The 19,888-nt window shown below is 43.1% G+C and overlaps 1 protein-coding gene across 1 annotated transcript in view; it reads left to right on the top strand.

Annotated features, from left to right (window-relative positions):
* The first annotated feature begins 6,735 nt into the window (after nucleotides 1-6,735).
* LOC146577080 (NACHT, LRR and PYD domains-containing protein 3-like) overlaps nucleotides 6,736-19,888 on the top strand; it is a 35,807-nt gene continuing 22,654 nt past the window's right edge. The window contains exons 1-9 of the mRNA XM_085268111.1: nucleotides 6,736-6,771; nucleotides 8,300-8,370; nucleotides 8,446-8,575; nucleotides 8,831-8,932; nucleotides 9,925-10,003; nucleotides 10,165-10,351; nucleotides 11,547-13,344; nucleotides 17,954-18,127; nucleotides 18,351-18,524. Of these exons, the coding sequence (XP_085124237.1) occupies nucleotides 8,457-8,575; nucleotides 8,831-8,932; nucleotides 9,925-10,003; nucleotides 10,165-10,351; nucleotides 11,547-13,344; nucleotides 17,954-18,127; nucleotides 18,351-18,524 (2,633 nt within the window). The 5' untranslated portion in view covers nucleotides 6,736-6,771; nucleotides 8,300-8,370; nucleotides 8,446-8,456. The remainder of the gene's footprint in view (nucleotides 6,772-8,299; nucleotides 8,371-8,445; nucleotides 8,576-8,830; nucleotides 8,933-9,924; nucleotides 10,004-10,164; nucleotides 10,352-11,546; nucleotides 13,345-17,953; nucleotides 18,128-18,350; nucleotides 18,525-19,888) is intronic.

The following is a 19,888-nucleotide window of genomic DNA, read 5'->3' as shown; positions in this document are numbered from 1 at the left end:
TGAAAACATTTAAAGTGACAGTCAGCACAAATCCAGCTGACATCTCCATCCAACCCAAGTCTTCATTTAAAGTCATTATAACTGTGACACACGTTTGTTACAGTATTAATCCTGCCTGATGCTGCAGGGCCAACATCATGAAACAGGCTCAGCATTTATTTCCATTATGAAACTTTATCATTAAAAACAAACCATTGTTCTGCAGTCGTCCCAGGACTGTCGGTCAAACGTTCTCTCCACATGTTTAAGGCTGAGCTCACTTTATCGTCTGCCTGAAGGAGGGAAGCAGATGTTACTAAACATCACAATAAAACATATGAAATGGGTGCACATGAGGAACGTCTGCACTGTTAAAGCCATGCAAACATCTTCACACATGAAGCAGCAACACCTCTCAGTTTAGCAGCAGCTGGTAAAAGCCACAGTGATCCTGGAGCCTCCCTGAAGGACTCGTTCATCAGTAACTGTCAGGAGGACGATTAAACCTGCTGCACACGTCCTGTAGTTACACACTCGGGAGGAAAGACGACGTCCTCGCTCTGCAACATGATCTGTGTTTCATCCAGGACGCTCAAACACAGACTGGTTTCCAAATATTAGACGCACTGGTTCTTCATGCGTTTCTACCTGAGCACTCAGAGTCATTTCTACAACAGGCCTCCTTCACCTGCTGGTGCCTGTTTCTGTGTTTGGCTGTTTCCATCAGTGCCTGATGTTTGTGATCTTTGATCTGTTCTGAAGTCTCTCTTTGTAACACAAATGTTGTTTGGCTTCTTTTGCAAACAAGGCAAAAGAACTTTAATGGATTCATTTGCTGATCTTACTGTTCTGATGCAAAGCCGTCCTTTCAACGCTTTAGAAAGAAAACCAAACAATGTTTTTAAAACTTTCCCAAAATGTAAAAGCTATTAAAACCATAAACTTCTGCTCCTTGATCATGTGATTCTTCTTCTAGACTGTCTGTAATTGTTATTGCTGATTGTCAATAAAGTTGTTTTTTATAAGTTATGTTGTAAAGGAAGCTTGTGGCGAGGGAGGAGGGGCGACTAAAAGCAGGTTCATATAGTGGGAAAGTCCTCAGGTCATGTGAGGATATTTACTGATGCGTCAACACTGTCAGATAAAAGAACGGCTGCTGCATTTGTTCTCCCACAAATAAGTTTGGTGATGAGTAAAAGAATTACAGATGATGTGGCAGTTTATACTGGGAGCTGGTAGTGATGTTACTGGCTTGAACTGGGTGGAGGACGCACTAATATGGAGGTATGTGGTTTGCTGGGACTCTAGCAGCGTGCTAGTGAGCACAGGTGATATGTCTTCAGACTCTAGGCAACATATTGTTTTTGATATACTTCATTTACTGTATAGAATCAAACACACAGGGATAGAAGTGGATTTCTTATGGCTCCCTGTGAATATCGGTGTTGATGCAATGAACAGGACGATAAGTTTAAAAAGGTGCAGCAAGAAGAAGTCGTGCAGGTTTGACTATAAAATACAGTGAAAGTGAGGTGAAGAGTATAATGAAGGTAAAGATGAAGGACGAGTGGCAGGCACACTGGGACAGAGACGGGAAAGGCAAATATTATTATACAGAAAACAGTCGTGTAGAAGAAGCTGCAGCAGAGACCAGGATGTAATCTGGAGAGTCAGAGTTGGTCGCACAGGCTTCAATAGCACACTTAAAAAGGTAAACATGACACAGGAAGTGTGACTTCTGTGGACCAGAGGAGACGTTTGACGGGTTGTTAGCGTCGTCAGGATGCTGGATGGAAACGCTGTGCCTGATAGGATGATTACAGGCTGGACTTTGTCTTCCTGTTACAGATGGATCCAGGCCCTGGATGACTGCTGGACACACATGACCCACACTAGGCTGCCTTCATCCATCCTTTCCTCCTTCACTGAGACTCAGAGTCAGCATGTATGTATTTATCAGTGATTTGAATCCTTTCATTACAGAGTGAAGTTAAAGTAGACGTGTGAACACACTAATAAACACAAAGGGACACAACTACTACTCCATGATGGAAAGCTGAAGTATTACACAGCTTTATGAACCTCCTGTTATCCTGGTAGACGAGTACAGCAATAAATCTTTTACTTGGACATCTTCTGGCTCCAATAAGCTTTGAAATGTGACCATGAAGTTAGAGACACACTGACTGAAACCCACAGCTGTGACTGTGGATCACATCCACACACAGTGTAGCTGCTGTCTCTGTGTGAGCCTTTGCACTGCTGCTCGCAGCACCGTTATATCACTCAGCGCTCGCTGCTGTTATTGAATCCACTTTTTACTGTCCGTGCAATCAAGCTCCTCTGCAGAGCTAGAAAATATCTTCGAACCAGTTTATGTGTTAGGGGATCCTTTGCAGCTGTGACTGTTGCCTCTGTTTTTGTCCTTTGGTTCCTGGGAGCCTTTTACATTTCCATCAGCAACAAATATCTGAACAGGCTTTATTGTAGGAAATACAGGATTAAATAGTTGTCATTATTTATTAGATGTTGTTAAAGATGATCAGATGCTTGTTTAGTTTAATGCTGTGGCTTCAGTCAGCATCACTGTGCTGTATAGTTTTATTTTTCTGATCCTTCTGTTAAAGTTGCTGAATAAAAGCTGGTTGGTCTGCACCTCACCTCTGCCTCGAGCCTCCTTCTTTAAAGCAGCAGAGGCTCTTCATTCAGGTATCACAGCTCGAGTTGTTCTGCAGGAGACCCAGAGTACTGTCCTTGGTCCATAATGACATTAATCCTCAAAAATAGTTCTGGCATAATAATTGTGCACACAGTGTAAAACTGAAGAAGCTTCTCAGATGAAATGTCTTCAAGAAACTTAAAAAAGTCCAGACACTTTTGTTTCTGAGCTTCTTAATTCAATTCAATTTTATTTATATAAATCACAACAGCAGTCGCCTCAAGGCGCTTTATATTGTACAGTAGATCGCACAATTATAGATACAGAGAAAAACCCAACAATCATATGACCCCCTATGAGCAGCACTTTGGCGACAGTGGGAAGGAAAAACTCCCTTTTAAAAGGAAGAAACCTCCGGCAGAACCAGGCTCAGGGAGGGGCGGGGCCATCTGCTGTGATTGGTTGAGGTGAGAGAAGGAAGACAGGATAAAGACATGCTGTGGAAGAGAGACAGATGAACCGCTGAGTGTTGTCCCGTCGAGGTGGCTCTTCTATGTTGTGCATTTATGGCACCAAACCACAAATGCAAAGGAAGAAAGGGTCGAGGCTGATTGGTGTATGTGCCCATGAGTATGAGTGTACACGGGTGTTTCTCTGTGTTAGTGACAGTCTGACAGAAGGCTGCATCCCTCAGCCTCATGTGGGCTGTGTAGCCCCTTTACAACTGCAGTGAGAGCTCAGACCTGTTTCTGGTGGGTGGTGGACTCCTCCAGGGCTTCCCCTGATTCCCCTTCTGCCACAGAAGACTGTGGCCTCAGAAACTCATATCTGCTTTTTGCAAATGAAGCGAACCTGTTGGCTTCATCAGCAGGGGCGGATCTAGAAGGGTGGCATGGGGTGGCAAGTGCCACCCTAAAATGATCCCTTGCCACCCCAAGTGCCACCCCAGTTTTGCATATGACGGTGTTGTTTATTAAAATAAGTTTAACAGTTTGAGCGTAGTTACAGTCAGCAGTGAATATAAATGCTAGAACTGGATATATTCCATAGTGTCCCCCCCTCCACATTAACAAATGGTTCAGCCCATAGCAGGACGGCTTTCTTCTTGTTTTCAGCAGCAAGTGATGCTTATGATTGTGCCAGAGCACATTTTGAACAACACCATGGGAATTTTGGATTTTACACAGGTGGGTGGATGTTACACTGTGGAAATGAAGGAAGGTGAGTGCTATTTTAAATGGTTGTAGAAAATGAAAAAACAGCAGGTGTATTGGCTGCATTTTTAGATAAATAGTTGTATCTGTTTACAAAATGTACAATTTATATTTGCATTTCAAGTTATAAACATTTACCCAACACGTCTGTGGTTTTTTTACAGTAAAAAATACTGCTAGGATTTTAGGTTCTTTGTGTGATTTCAGATCAGTAATAGTTACATTAATAGTAATAGTAATACTAATGCAGTATGTCAGTGAAAAAACAACTAAATTCAGTTGAGCTGAAAAGATACCAAACAAAGCAAGAGGAGGAAAAAATAAAATGAAACAATCTGAGGGTGAAATACAAACGTAAACTCAAAGGAGTCACAAACTCTCAGCACTGGAGCCCCCCAGGGGTGTGTTCTGAGCCCCCTGCTGTACTCTTTGTACACATATGACTGTGTGGCCACTACCAGCTCCACCACCATCATCAAGTTTGCTGACGACACCGTCGTGGTGGGCCTGATCTCTGATAACAACGAGACGGCCTACCTGAAGGAGATTAGGAATCTGGAGAACTGGTGCCAGAGGAACAACCTCCTTCTAAACGTCAGTAAGACAAAGGAGCTGATAGTGGACTTCAGCACTAAGCAGGAGAGGAACTACCAGACCCCCGTCATCAACGAGTGCCCAGTGGAGAGAGTGGACAGCTTCAAATACCTCGGAGTTCACATCACGCAGGACCTGTCATGGTCCTGTCACATCAACACCGTGGTGAAAAAGGCCCGACAGCGTCTCTACCACCTCAGACGCTTGAGAGACTTCCAGCTGCCCTCCAAGGTGCTCAGGAACTTTTACTCGTGCACCATAGAGAGCATCCTGGCGGGAAACATCTTAACCTGGTTCGGGAACAGCACCATGCAGGACAGACGAGCTCTACAGAGGGTTGTGCGGTCAGCTGAGCGCACCATCCGCTCCGAGCTCCCTGACCTGCACTCAATCTACAGCAGGCGGTGCTGGACCAAGGCCAGGAAGATCGTGAAGGACCTCAGCCATCCCAACAACAGACTGTTCTCTCTGCTGAGGTCAGGAAAGCGATTCCGCTCCCTGAAGACCAACACAGAGAGACTGAGGAGGAGCTTCTTCCTGCAGGCGATACGGTCTCTCAATCACATCACCACACAGTACTGACCCACACATATGGTTCTTACACACACACTGGACTTTCTGGACTTTGGTTTTGCACAACACTGGTCACTATATTCTTCATTTCCGGTTAATACTTGTACAGCTGCTGTTATTGTGTATATATTTATTTATATTTATATTTCTTCATACATTCTTATATAGTTCTATATTGTGTATTGTGTATTTTGTTGTACAGTTATTTTATTTTCAACTTTAATTTATATATTTTATCTTATTCTTCCCAGTTAAATTTACCCTTCATTCTAATTTGTGTTGTACAGTTATTTCATTTTTAACCTTAATTTATATTTTATTCCTTCCTAGTTAAATTTACCCTTTTTAATTTTTCATATTTATTTCCTATCTTATTCATAACCTTTTCCTTTTTTGTTTTCTTTAGGTCACGAGTAGTTGTCCAAGCATTTCACTACATATCATACTGTGTATGACTGTGTACGTAACAAATAAAATTTGAATTTGAATTTGAATTTGAATTTGAAATGTCCGGTTGTATTTCAGACCTCAGAGGGTGAATCCAACAAATCATGAAAAATGAGGTTTACATGTTTGTTCATGACAGTGCAGATTTCTGACATTTTGTGTCATTTAAGCTGCAACAATGTGACAGTTTTCTAACAAAAACAGTGAAACTTAAGTTAGACTTGTGTTTGTAAATGAAGCGCCCCATGTTGTGTAGCTTTCTGGAGTTTATACTTATTGGGCTACATATGTATTTAATATACAGGCTGTACAGTACATAACATCAAAACTCACATGTTTCATGTAACTAAAGTGTGTAATCATGTGGGTACAGACAATAATTAAGTTATAGACTATATTTATATGAAAAACGTGCATACTTACTGCATTTGAATCATTTTAACCACATGTAACCACCTGCATATGTGTTTGGGGGGAAAAGGCTTTGATTTTGTCACCCTAAGAAAATTTCTCTAGAGCCGCCCCTGACCATTTCACAGGATTTGCATTTAAAGATGCAACAAGACTAAAATGGTTAGGGTCAGGAGGTCAAAGGTCAGAGCTCCTGTGGGTCTGAGGGCGGCCTCACGCTGGAGAAGGATGAAGGAGTCTGACCTGAGCTAGTGTTTGACATGAACACATCAGCACTGCTGTCAGTGAGCCTAACGACAGCCGTTAGCATCATTTCAGTGTTTCAGTCATAAAAACACTTCCTGTCTCTGTGGTGGTTACAGTGACATCATGCAGTTTGTGCTTTGACCTCCAGAGGGCGACAAATCAGCACAGACAGAGAGCTCCATTCAAACTTTGCTGCCATCAGGAATAATTCTTCAAATATAATCATCAGTGTTTGAGCAGTTATGATATCAGGGACAATCTAGACATGTGTGACAATACTGAACATGTCACATGACACACCTCAAACATCATGTGATCCACTCTCAGTCTGCACTTTCATTCATGACTTCAACAGGTTGAAATGAGCTTTGAAGAAACATCAGTTCAGTGCTGAAATATTTAAACGCTGCAGGAAGAAGAACAACAAAGTGATGACGGATGTTTGTGCTTCAAACAGGAAAACCAGCAGAAATAAATCACAGCCTGCCAGAGGTTTGGAGTTTCCGAGGTGCACCTGAACGCAGCACAGTGTTCCAATGCTCCTGATTGTCCTCAAACGTCTCTTTGGGTGTTTCCTTCCTGCTCAAAGTTTTCTTTCACTTCCTGAACTTCGTGGAGTGGAGCTTGTTGTTGGTGTGTGAAGAAACTGTAAGTTTGCTTTGTTTCCTCCTTTAACAGTTTGTCTTTAGGAACTTTACTGTTTGTTCAGCTCGTGTTTGATTTCTTCACACAACAAACTGTGTGTGTTTGTATTTCCGGTCTCTCCATTAAAGTCAGTGTGTAATGTTTCCTGGCTAACATCAGCTGTGTGCAGCTTAGTTCAGCACAAATCTGCCGCTCCATAGTTCACGGTAACGGACTCACAGCTGGACCAACGAGGCCGAGTGTGTCCGCCACTCTGAGCTACGTTCGTGTTTGTGTACTTGTAGTTTGTACTTTGAGTTCACTCAGAGCCCACAGAGGACGCAGCGTACGTGATGACGTCACAGCCCTTTACCTCCTTTACTGTCACTGTGATTAATATTTACACACGAGACACCTGCAGAGCTCTGACGCTAAGCTAGCACACAGCATGCTAACACTAAGCTAAGCTAACGCTAAGCTAGCCAAGAACCCAGAGTGAGTTAAAGCTGAGTAAACACTGACCCCAGACCAGCACCGTGATAAAGTGAGCTGCTGCTGCTGAACTTGAACAGGTAACAAAGTGATGAGCAGTCAGGCTGCAGGTTTCTACCTGTTCATGTTTCTACAGTAGAATCACTTTGAAGTGTCTTTGTGCTGTTTCATCTTTGATTTGTGTTCATAAACACTCAGAGAAACATCACGTGACCTCATCAGGATCTGTGTTGGTGTGTGGGGCTGTACCTCAGCTTTATGTTGTTACATGCTCATTTGTTCATTTTAACATCAAAGTAATGTTATGAGGAGTAATGAAGTAACGTACTCCATTACTTTTAATTAAAGTGTTCTGTGTAATATGTGTAATAATGACTGTTTTGAGTAATGACCAACACTGATCACAACAAAGAGGAAATGCCTCCAACATGCACAAACATTTGAGCCACAACATGCAGTTAATGTGCACAAATGTCTTTGATATGCTGCTCAGTGATGGTGGTGACTGTCAGAGCAGAGCTACTGAGAATCAATAAGTAATATCAATGATGGGATCAGAATCACTAAATTCTTCTCATCCCTGTCAGTATCATACATGTGCTGTATAATGTGATAAATGTAGAGGTGCTGGCTGTTCTCTCACTCTGCTGTTTAGCTGTAAAGGACGCCTCCCTGCCTTTGTCTCATTCATGACCTTTAATAGTCTCTTCTAACATGCAGAGATCTGTATGATCTGTTTCATAGAGTCTAACCAGCCTGTACAGGTAACAACAACAGTCACTGCATCACTGACACACAAACGTCATCTCTGTCAATAACAACATTCATACATGGAATAAAAACACATCAGTGGATCATTGCTGGAGCTGATGTTTGTGCTCCTGGTGCAAAGGCTCTCAGTTTCCTCCTTGAAATAACATCAGTGGTGGGTCAGCGACATGCTTTCTTTCCCTCTCAGGTTTAAATATCTGGGACTCTCCACCGTTTGGTTGTAGAGCTGAAGAAGCTTCTCAGATGAAACGTCTTCCAGAAACTTAAAGACGTCTCTTTTCTCTCCAAGCTCCTTAGATCACATGACCTGGATGACTGAACCTACAGACATATTGACCTGGTTTCATGGTCACATGACAGGTCAGAGGTCAGCGACTGTAACTCAGTTCCTCCTGTTAATGTGAACTCACTGAGTGTTTGTGGTTTACCTCTCAGACTGACTGAAGATGATGATGGAGGAAGAGGAGGACAGAGCAGAGTCTGCAGGGTCCAGCTGTCCGTCTGTGAGGAGTGACCGGTCCAAACCTCTAAATCCAAACTTCAGTGGTGAACCTGGAGCAACGAGGTCAGAGAGCTGAACTCACTGAGTAACAGAAATAATTCTGCACTGACATTATAATCAGTGTTGACTCTGGTTGATTGTCTGACTGTGTTTGTGAGCTGAGAGGAAATGAAAATGAGTTTGTAACAAAAATCAGTTTTGTCCAGTTTTCCTGTAAAAAGCTGAACTCTAATCTAAGAGGATGTTACTGACAGGAAACAGCTGCATTATCTGCAGTCTGTGTGATCACAGCTGCTTCAATCATGTTTGTGTCTGCAGAGGTCAGAGGTCACAGTCTGCAGGGTCCAGCTGTCCGTCTGTGAGGAGCGACTGGTCCAAAGGTGACCCTCCAGACTTCAGTGGTGAACCTGGAGCAACGAGGTCAGAGAGCTGTGATGACTCCTTTACATGTTTGTGTTTCCTGGATAAATATGACCTGAAACATCCTCAGATTGTTACAAAGATTCATTAAAAAGAAAACAATGAAAGAGAAAAGATCCAAATGTTCGACTTGGTCATTTGCTGTTTGAGGACAGTGATGCTCATATCTGTGGGGAAAGTGTGACCTGAGTGGGTTCATGTTTGTCTTTAAAGAACAGAGCTGCTCTGATTCTCTTTGTGTCTGATCTGTTAAACAGTCTGAGAGGTCACACAGAGACCCAGCAGCTAAAGCCTGGATCATACTGGCTGCTGTTACTCCATCAGGACAACACTGAACCACAGTGGTGTGGATGTAGTGGATAAATCCCACCATACTGATGCTCAGAGTTAACCACAGGGAACAAAACCAGATGTTACCTTCAGATTGTGACCTTTGGAGTGGACGATGCAGATTTCAATAGAGAATAAATGTTGTTGTTTTTCAGCTGTGAAGAAAGAATCTAATTTTCTGAACTTAAGAATTTATGATGCTGGAAACAACATGGAGACTATAACACAACATTTCCACTGTGTTCATAGAATGAATGTAAAACTGTCAGACATTCATTAAATATGCAAAATGTCTACAGAAGCATCAGAGGGTCAGACGTGAAGCACTCAGTGATTTTGATCAAATGACTCATCAGTTATTGATCTGTACTACACTGATCTACCACGTTAGTAAAGCTGGTGTTCTGGTGGTGGAGGGAGACTCGGATCATGTTCTGGTTTTGGAGCAGTGATCTGCTGATGGTTCAGTTTGATGAGCTTCTTCAAAATCATCCCTGACATCACCACTGAAAGGACGTCCATGAAAACAGACTGAAAATTACTGATATGTTCACAATCTGAGAGTTTAAAACTTGACAGACTTGATTCAGATGAAGTTATTTGAGCAGAAACTCCTGGATCTTTATCCTGTGTTGATCTAATCCTTCATGGTTCCTCCACAGAGTGGACCAGCAGAGCTCAGAGGTTCCCAGTGGTCAGTCTGCCCAGCAGCATCAAACACAGCTGGACTCCATATTTATGGTCTGTACATGTACAACAACTACTGTTACATCTGTTCTGTTCACAGTCGTCTCCATGCTGCTCTTTGTAGACCAGTGGATCGTCAGTGTGTCCAACATGGATCTGATGTTTGGCTCCATGATTTCAGTCTGATTGGCTCATTCATAAATATTCTGTTCCAGCTGCTGGAGGACAACATCATCACTTTTGTGAAGAACGAGCTGAAGAAGATCCAGAAGGTTCTGAGTCCAGATTACCCAGAATGCTTAGAGAGTCAGAGGAGCAGCAGCAGAGAGGCGTTTGTGAAGATCACAGTGGACTTCCTGAGGAGAATGAAGCAGGAGGAGCTGGCTGACCGTCTGCAGAGCAGTAAGAGGATTTATCTAAAGATTTAACCCTCACGTCATACTGGGCTCTTTTTGTGCCACTTTTTTCATTCGTATGAACGCCATTTCCGCTGTGTTGGGTGTAGCATAGCCAAACTTGCCAGCCGGTTTCGTTTTTGTAAAATCTTCAAATTTTCAGTCTGATTTTCTTACATCAGCCTAACACGGCTTAGCAGCAAAAATACTCACACTCAACACCCTAGGGACCGTTTTGTGCCCCATTGAAACCCATTATAAACGCTATTTTTCACGGCAAAAAAATTACGGTCAAATCGATCGTCTTCGGTTATGTTTCCGCTTCCGCTTGCAGTACTGGCCTTAGAGTTGTAATTTTTTTATTTGTCCACCGGGTGGCGCCCTTGCTCCACATGTGACGCCTGCTGGAACATACACATGTTCTCCAGCGGCCTGCTCGAGACAGATACCCGGAAAAGGCAGACTAATTTCCCGCGTACAGCAGCAGCTTGGCCCGCTGCTCGTTCCGGACCATTTTCTGCCCTTAGGTTCGTTTGATTTTTTTTTTTTTTTTTTTTTTTTTAATCAACAGGAAATGACGTATTTGTTTTCACGTGGTAGCGGAAGTGTGTGCTGCAGACACGGGAACCGAACCATATGCTCCGGCGCTGCGCGAAACACACCCGCGGCAGAGGCACTCCTCCCCGGGGAGCAGGAGCAGCAGCGCCGCCTGGGGACATTTTTGGCTTCTGGAAAAAAAATTAAAACCGGATCGAAATTAATGTTCGTGCCAATCTTTAGTCCATCTAAAGGCCTAATTATAATAACAATAAAATATTACTTCAAATGGTTTTTTTGGAAAATATTTTATGTTTTATGTTTTTGGGGCAAAAAAAGCAGTGCGCTCATGTGACGAAACCGGGATATAAAGGGTTAAAATCCGCGAAATGTAATTAAAACTTGACATGAATATTTCAAGGAGAAGTAGGTCTAAAAGATTGGCTAATTTAAAGTGGAAAAAAATATTAATATATAAATTTTTTATAGCACTTTTTCGGGCGTGGCAGAAAACGGTCCCTAGGGTGATAAGTGTGAGTATTTTAAAGGATGACGTGAGTTAAGCTGCTGGATAAATGAACATTTTCCAGAGATGGAAGATGGAGCAACATGTTTTAAAGATTAGTTCTTTTTGGAATTGAGTGTTTATTTTTCTTCTCATTCAGAACTTCAAGCTCCAGTTTGTCATCGTAACCTTAAATCCACCCTGAAGGAGAAGTTCCAGTGTGTGTTTGAGGGCATCGCTAAAGCAGGAAACCCAACCCTCCTGAATCAGATCTACACAGAGCTCTACATCACAGAGGGAGGGACTGCAGAGGTCAATGATGAACATGAGGTCAGACAGATTGAAACAGCATCCAGGAAACCAGACAGACCAGAAACAACCATCAGACAAGAAGACATCTTTAAAGCCTCACCTGGAAGAGATGAACCAATCAGAACAGTGCTGACAAAGGGAGTGGCTGGCATTGGGAAAACAGTCTTAACACAGAAATACAGCCTGGACTGGGCTGAAGACAAAGCCAACCAGGACATCCAGTTCATATTTCCATTCACTTTCAGAGAGCTGAATGTGCTGAAAGAGGAAAAGTTCAGCTTGGTGGGACTTGTTCATCACTTCTTTACTGAAACCAAAGAAGCAGGAATCTGCAGCTTTGAAGACTTCCAGGTTGTGTTCATCTTTGATGGTCTGGATGAGTGTCGACTTCCTCTGGACTTCCACAAAACTACAATCCTAACTGACCCTAGAAAGTCCACCTCAGTGGATGTGCTGCTGATAAACCTCATCAGGGGGAAACTGCTTCCCTCTGCTCGCCTCTGGATAACCACACGACCTGCAGCAGCCAATCAGATCCCTCCTGACTGTGTTGGCATGGTGACAGAGGTCAGAGGGTTCACTGACCCACAGAAGGAGGAGTACTTCAGGAAGAGATTCAGAGATGAGGAGCAGGCCAGCAGGATCATCTCCCACATCAAGACATCACGAAGCCTCCACATCATGTGTCACATCCCAGTCTTCTGCTGGATCACTGCTACAGTTCTGGAGGATGTGCTGGAAACCAGAGAGGGAGGACAGCTGCCCAAGACCCTGACTGAGATGTACATCCACTTCCTGGTGGTTCAGGCCAAAGTGAAGAAGGTCAAGTATGATGGAGGAGCTGAGACAGATCCACACTGGAGTCCAGAGAGCAGGAAGATGATGGAGTCTCTGGGAAAACTGGCTTTTGATCAGCTGCAGAAAGGAAACCTGATCTTCTATGAATCAGACCTGACAGAGTGTGGCATCGATATCAGAGCAGCCTCAGTGTACTCAGGAGTGTTCACACAGATCTTTAAAGAGGAGAGAGGACTGTACCAGGACAAGGTGTTCTGCTTCATCCATCTGAGTGTTCAGGAGTTTCTGGCTGCTCTTCATGTCCATCTGACCTTCATCAACTCTGGACTCAATCTGCTGGAAGAACAACAGACAACCTCCAAGAAGTCTGAAACAGGAGAATCTGCAGAGAAACACTTCTACCAGAATGCTGTGGACAAGGCCTTAGAGAGTCCAAATGGACACCTGGACTTGTTCCTCCGCTTCCTCCTGGGTCTTTCACTGCAGACCAATCAGACTCTCCTACGAGGTCTGCTGACACAGACAGGAAGTTGCTCACAAACCAATCAGGAAACAGTCGAGTATATCAAGAAGAAGCTCAGTGAGAATCTGTCTGCAGAGAAAAGCATCAATCTGTTCCACTGTCTAAATGAACTGAATGATCGTTCTCTAGTGGAGGAGATCCAACAGTCCCTGAGATCAGGACGTCTCTCCACAGATGAACTGTCTCCTGCTCAGTGGTCAGCTCTGGTCTTCATCTTACTGTCATCAGAAGAAGATCTGGATGTGTTTGACCTGAAGAAATACTCTGCTTCAGAGGAGGCTCTTCTGAGGCTGCTGCCAGTGGTCAAAGCCTCCAACAAAGCTCTGTAAGTAAACATAAACTCATCGCTTCATTCTTAAAATCATGGGAAATAAATCAGAGGTGCTCAGTTCAAAGAACACTACCACTTTAGAAAAATTAAAAAATAGTCACTAAAATAGTCATGATACTTTAAATATTTCTCTCCAGCAGGACATGTCAGCATTTCTGAAATATTTTTGTCTTCAACTCGAATCAAAGCACAATCCAGATCCAGCCTATAAGAACATGAGCTCTGATCCTTCAGCCCCTCTGACAGGTTTATTATCCTCAAGTTGTTCACTTGTCTCCAACAACCAGGAGTCTAGCTCTGTTTTTTAAAGCAAATACTTGAGCTACCAGACTGCACCTACATCGTTTTCAGATGTTCTTATTTTAAGGTCTGGTTTGTGTCTCATCTTTATTGCAATCCCCCATGTCTCTCTGTTTTTCAAATATAAATCTGTTACCTCGGTGTGGCCAGAACAACATGGTGAACCCAAAATACAGACAAAGGTGAAGGAACTGAATATTACTAGACGTGAAGGCTTTATTTACACACAGGAACTTGACACTTGGAATTTTTTAACATGAACTGTGAACTATGGCGGAAGTCAAGCACTTGAAGCTGTGAGCATGAAGTGGGCTCTGTGGTAGGTTTCCGGAAATGGGTCTTGGTTGATGGTAATCTGAGTCACTGTAACAGAGGTAGAGCAGCATCAGAAAGATCACTGGTGGAGGTTACAGTAAGTGAACGAGGTTATCTTCAATGTCTTATTTGGGGTTTCTGTAGCTCAGGAGGTAAAGCTGGTCTGATCTGACCTACTGATCGGAAGGTTGGTGGTTCGATCCCTGGCTCCTCCAGTCTGCATGTCAAGTATCCTTGGGCAAGATACTAACCCCAACTTGCTCTCCGATGCATCCATCAGAGTATGAATGTGCGTGAATGTACTTAGAAAGCACTAAGTTCAGATAAAGTGTTTGTGAGAATGGGTGTGATTGGGTGGATGTGGCATGTTGTATAGAGCGCTTTGAGTACTCCGGGAGAGTAGAAAAATGCTATATAAGAATCAGTCCATTTACCATTTACTTGTCAGCAGTCGGAAAGCAACTTGGGGAAGGCAGGTGGTGAGGTCTGGGTGAGTACTTGTTAGCTTTGAATCCAGGCAAAGTGGTCCAGTAAGTCTAAGAGACGAAAGGCATTAATGTGGCTGTGAGTGAATCAAGAAGACCAGCATCCAGGAAAACGTGACTGAACTGCAAGGGTGAGTAGATGATCCGAGGATTAGGAGGTTAGCAGAGTTATTGGGAGTGCTGATGTTATATTCAGCCTAGTAGATTACTGTCAGGTGTGGACAATGGACAGGCTGACCAGGCTTCACCCAAAGGCAGAAACCAGAGTCTAGTGGGAAACCACCGCCGCTCACACAGACCATGACAGCAGCATGACCCCCCCCCCAAAGCATTCTCTTTCACTTGGCATCATTTACCTCTCCCTTCTCCAATTTCTGATGTGTCCACCTTTGCAATGATAACTGTGATCAGGGTGAACCAAAAAGGTGCCGTGGTGAACAGATACTTAAGTTTGGTGAATGCAGTTTCAGCTTTGGGGGACCAGATGCATGCTGAGACTTGAGTGGTGCAGCTACCTGACTATAGTTGAAAATGAACAGTCTATAAAAATTTGCTATTCCCAAAACCCATTGGAGATGCTTCTTGAATCTACAATGGGTACAAGGGGTAGGCCACTCTGTTAAAGCTTTCACATTTGCCAGATCCGTCTTCACCTGCCCCCGTGCCAAAATGTAACTGAAAAAAGTTATTGATGAGGAATGGAATTCACACTTTTTTGCTTTGACATAAGGTTTATTCTCCAGCAAACGTTGGAAAAATAGCATGGACATGAGACTGATGTTCCTCGCAGGTTTTGGGAAAAATGAGGATATCATCCAGATACACCAATACGAACCTGTCAAGGAATTCCCGGAGGACATCGTTAACTAATCTTGAAACATTGCGGGAGCATTAGTTAACCCAGGCGGCATGACCAAATACTCGTAGTCCCCCAATGGCATGTTTAAAACGGTCTTCCACTTATCTCCCTGATTGATCTGGAAAAAGTGGTAAGCGTTGCGGATGTGGGGTTTTGTAAACCCAGTGGCACTGTGAAATGGCCTGAAAGCAGAGCTAATGAGGTAATAGGTACTTATTCTTGATGGTAATATCACTGAGGCCCCTGAAGTAAATGCATGGCCAGAGAGAGCCATCCTTTTTCTCCACAAAAAAGAAGTTCCAACTTGAGATGACAATCGTTGGATTATGCCTGCACCGAGGGATTCCTTAATGTACTTTTCCATAGCCGCACACTGAGGTCTAAGCAGGTTATACAGCCAGCTAGAAGGCCGGGTGGAGCCAGAGAGTAGTTCTATGGTGCTGTCCTGTGGTTTGTGAGGTGGCAGTGAAAGCGCTTTACTTTTGCTAAATACTTCCTGAAGATCATGACATTTGGTGGGCACAGAGGAGAGATCTAAAACAGTCTCAGTGTTGGTTGATGGTTCCACAGGTTCCGGTGGACGGGCAGAAACAAGGCAATTTGAATGACAGAACAGACTCTAACTGATTACCCTCTGACCTGACCAGTCTAAGTGGGGGTTATGTAATTCTAGCCAAGGAAACCCGAGTATGAGTGGTTTGTGAGGTGCATGAAAAGCAAAAAAGGTAAGTGTTTTCTTGTGATTGCCAGGGGTGACAGGCTCTGTGCGCTGAGTTATGTGAGGGGACACTCGGTTATTTAATGACTTAGTGGGAATGGGCGGATTAAGGGGGCATAGAGGGATGTTTAACTGTCTCGCTAACTCAGACTCCATGAGGTTCTAATTGAACAAGAGCCTGAAAGGTCTGGTTAACTAGAACAGAGAGTTGGAGTTGCAATCTGGGTTTTTATGTTTGTGTGAGTATCCTCCACCCTTATCCCTGAACTTTCCAGTGGGCAGACCCTGGTGTGGAATCGAAAACAGACAGGTTCATCACGAGAAGCAAGCTGATCTTTCATGGTTTGATTTAATGACTGAAAAACATACAGCGGACGGTGGTTAGCACTGTTGCCGCACAGCAAGAAGGTCCTGAGCAAAAGTCTTTACAAACTCAACCAGGAAATCATCATGCGAGCAGAAAGAAAGAGGATGAGCAGATAGGTAAGCAAGAGAAACCCGCCAGCGTCCCAGGTTTCCAGAGAAGGTTCAGGTTCTAGGTACCTGAAATGGGATGTAATTCAATTCAATTCAATTTTATTTATATAGCGCCAAATCACAACAGTCACCTCAATGCGCTTTATATTGTACAGTAGATCGTACAGTAATAGATACAGAGAAAAACCCAACAATCATATGACCCCCTATGAGCAAACACTTTGGCGACAGTGGGAAGGAAAAACTCCCTTTTAACAGGAAGAAATTTTTGGTGTCAAAGTCAAAGCACAGATCCACCCAGTCTCTGTATTTCAGCTTATTTCCTTTATACACACATTTAACAGGAACAGTTTCAGACAGCTAGTGTTTACCTGACATTACCTGCGTACCTCACAGTTTGCAGGTAATGGGCATAATAATTACTGAACAGAGACATCCTGCTGTGAACTTTGTTGCTGTGGATCTAAAATGTAAAAATACATCTGAGAAGATTTCTAATCATGATTTTATGAGCCCCCAAAGTTTGATTCTGTTCATCTGGACGTAGCGCTCTCAGCGGGAGAAACATTTTGTCACTCACCAAGATGACTTCTTCAGGCTCAGCTGACTGCAGCTTTCCCCAATCTTATAAAGAGTACATCTGCATAATGACTCAAACCTAATGGTCAAGGAACTGACCTCCCAGCCTTATTGTTCCTTCAGTGGGCTGGTTTCAGTCATTATGCAAATGTACTTTTTATAGGGTTGGAAACCAGAAGTCAGCTGAGACTGACGAAGTCACCTGGATGAGTGACGAAATGTTTCTCCCACTGAAAGCGCTACGTCCAGATGAACAGAATCAACTTTTGGGATTTACTAACCTGGATGATTGAGCATGGATCAAGACGGGTTTTTATGAGGTTTACAGTTTCTTATAATTTCTAAACCAGAAGGTTGAGGAGATGGAGCTCATGATAACTGGCTACTGCCCTTCAGCGTGCTTTATGAAATCATCCAATCAAAATAAAGTTGGCCTTTAGGGAGAGCGGGGCTTTAAAGGGGAATGAGCCAAAGCAGCTTTTAGACAGAAAATGAAATGAGAGTCCAGGATGTGATACATTATTTATAACTACATTTACAGTAATCACACATATTAGAATTAATAAAGTGACCAGCAGTACTGTAGTAAGTGTAATACTGCAGTACTCACAGGCCTGTGCCAGCAGACACTGAACTACTGTCACTAAATCAACCTGGTCTTCACTGGTTTCCATTTACATACATTGGAATAATTGTGTTTAATTTGAAATATTTTTCTTCTGTTACACTTAAATTCTTGAACATTTTTTTATTTAATTGTGCATTGTAGTGTACTCATTTGTACACATTTGATTACTTAGATTCAACATATAAAGAGATTTTATTTGATAATAAATATTATTGTCTTGTTGTTCTTGTTATTTTTTTCAGGCTGAGCAGCTGTAACCTGTCAGAGGAAGACTGTACAGATTTGTTGTCAGTGGTCAGCTCCCAGTCCTGTAGTCTGAGAGAGCTGGACTTGAGTACCGACAGCCTGAAGGCTTCAGCAGTAAAGCTTCTGTCTGCTGCAGTGGAGAGTCCACACGCCAAACTGAATATTCTGAGGTCTGACCGATTTGTATTCTTTTTTCTTTTGTTTGTTTGTTTTGTTTTTAACTGAGAAAATAAATCCAGCAATTTAACCAGTAGAGGTAAACTTGATCAATTTACTGTTGTTTCGTACCACATCTGCTCAGCATAAAACAACAAGGATTCTTAAAATATAAGATTAGTTATTGCACCCTGATTACACTTTAACATCAGTCTTTGTTCATGTTTTCATTTTCAGACTCAACGTCTGTGAACTTCTAGCGGGAAACTGTGAAGCTGTGTCCTCAATGCTCAGCTCTCAGTCCTCTACTCTGACAGAGCTGGACCTGAGTATCAAAAATGTGCAGGATTCAGGAGTGAAGATTCTGTCTGCTGGACTACAAAGTTTAAACTGTAAACTAAATACTCTGAGGTCAGATCAATTGACATTTTGTTTTTTTTAAATGAACCAATTAAACATTTTATTCAAGGCTTCCGGTTCCGGCGCTCGTGGGGATGGACACCTAGTACGAGAGCTCTCGACTGAAACTTATTAAAACTGCCCCAAGTAAATTAATACACTATCTAAGTGCACATAAAGAGGAAAAAGGGGTTTAAATGATGTCCAGAAAGAACAAAATAGCTAAGAAGTTAACGTTTGAAAACGTGGAAGATGGCAATGTGCAGCTAACAGAAGGGGCTAACGTTAGCCCCTATAGGGCTAGCCGAGGCCACTCTCCCACTCCTAGCCGCGAGGATTCTGGGACAGAAGATGAGGTTGACCCAGCAAGTTTGACGCTGATACTGAAAGAACTGAGAGGCGTTGGGAAAGAGGTGAAAGAATTTCGAAAAGACACGAAAGCGCAACTGGTGGAAATAAGGGGTGAGTTGGATAAAGCCAATGCGCGGCTTAATGATGTGGAAACCAGGGTTGCAGAACACAAAGATAAGCTCCAGAACACAGACGAGATTTTGTCTGAGATACTAACAATGCAATTCAATGTTATTTATATAGCGCCAAATCACAACAAAAGTCACCTCAAGGCACTTCATAAATACAGAGAAAAACCCAACAATCACATGACCCCCTATGAACAAGCACTTTGGCGACAGTGGGAAGGAAAAACTCCCTTTTAACAGGAAGAAACCTCCGGCAGAACCAGGCTCAGGGAGGGGCGGGGCCATCTGCTGTGATTGGTTGGGGTGAGAGAAGGAAGACAGGATAAAGACATGCTGTGGAAGAGAGACAGAGGTTAATAACACATATGATTCAATGCAGAGAGGTCTGTTAACACATAGTGAGTGAGAAAGGTGACTGGAAAGGAAAAACTCAATGCATCATGGGAATCCCCCGGCAGCCTACGTCTATTGCAGCATAACTAAGGGAGGATTCAGGGTCACCTGGCCCAGCCCTAACTATATGCTTTAGCAAAAAGGAAAGTTTTAAGCTGATCTTCAAAGTAGAGAGGGCGTCTGTCTCCTGAACTCAAACTGGGAGCTGCTTCCACACCCAGTCCAACATAGCCAGGCTTTCTTTGCTGCTTTGACAAAACCTCAAATCCCAGTCAGAGATGATGAGCATCATCACAGTGATGATCATTTCTCTGTAACCCAGGCTTTCTGCTTCAGGATCTGTGCACGCTCAGAAAACAAGGAGACCTTTAAACATCATTTCACTAAATGGATGGACTGAGCTCAGCCTACAGATGAACTGGTGCCAGAGATCATAAAGAACATCAAACAGTCAAATTCAACACTTTTAATGGAAATATGAGATTAATCTTAAAAGTAGAGATA

The sequence above is a fragment of the Mchenga conophoros genome, linkage group LG3 (genome assembly GCF_057382185.1).
Source record: "Mchenga conophoros isolate Kocher_MC1m ecotype Shallow Benthic linkage group LG3, M_conophoros_male_GT1.1, whole genome shotgun sequence".
Lineage (NCBI taxonomy): Eukaryota > Metazoa > Chordata > Actinopteri > Cichliformes > Cichlidae > Mchenga > Mchenga conophoros.
This window is presented reverse-complemented; position numbering and strand designations above follow the sequence as displayed.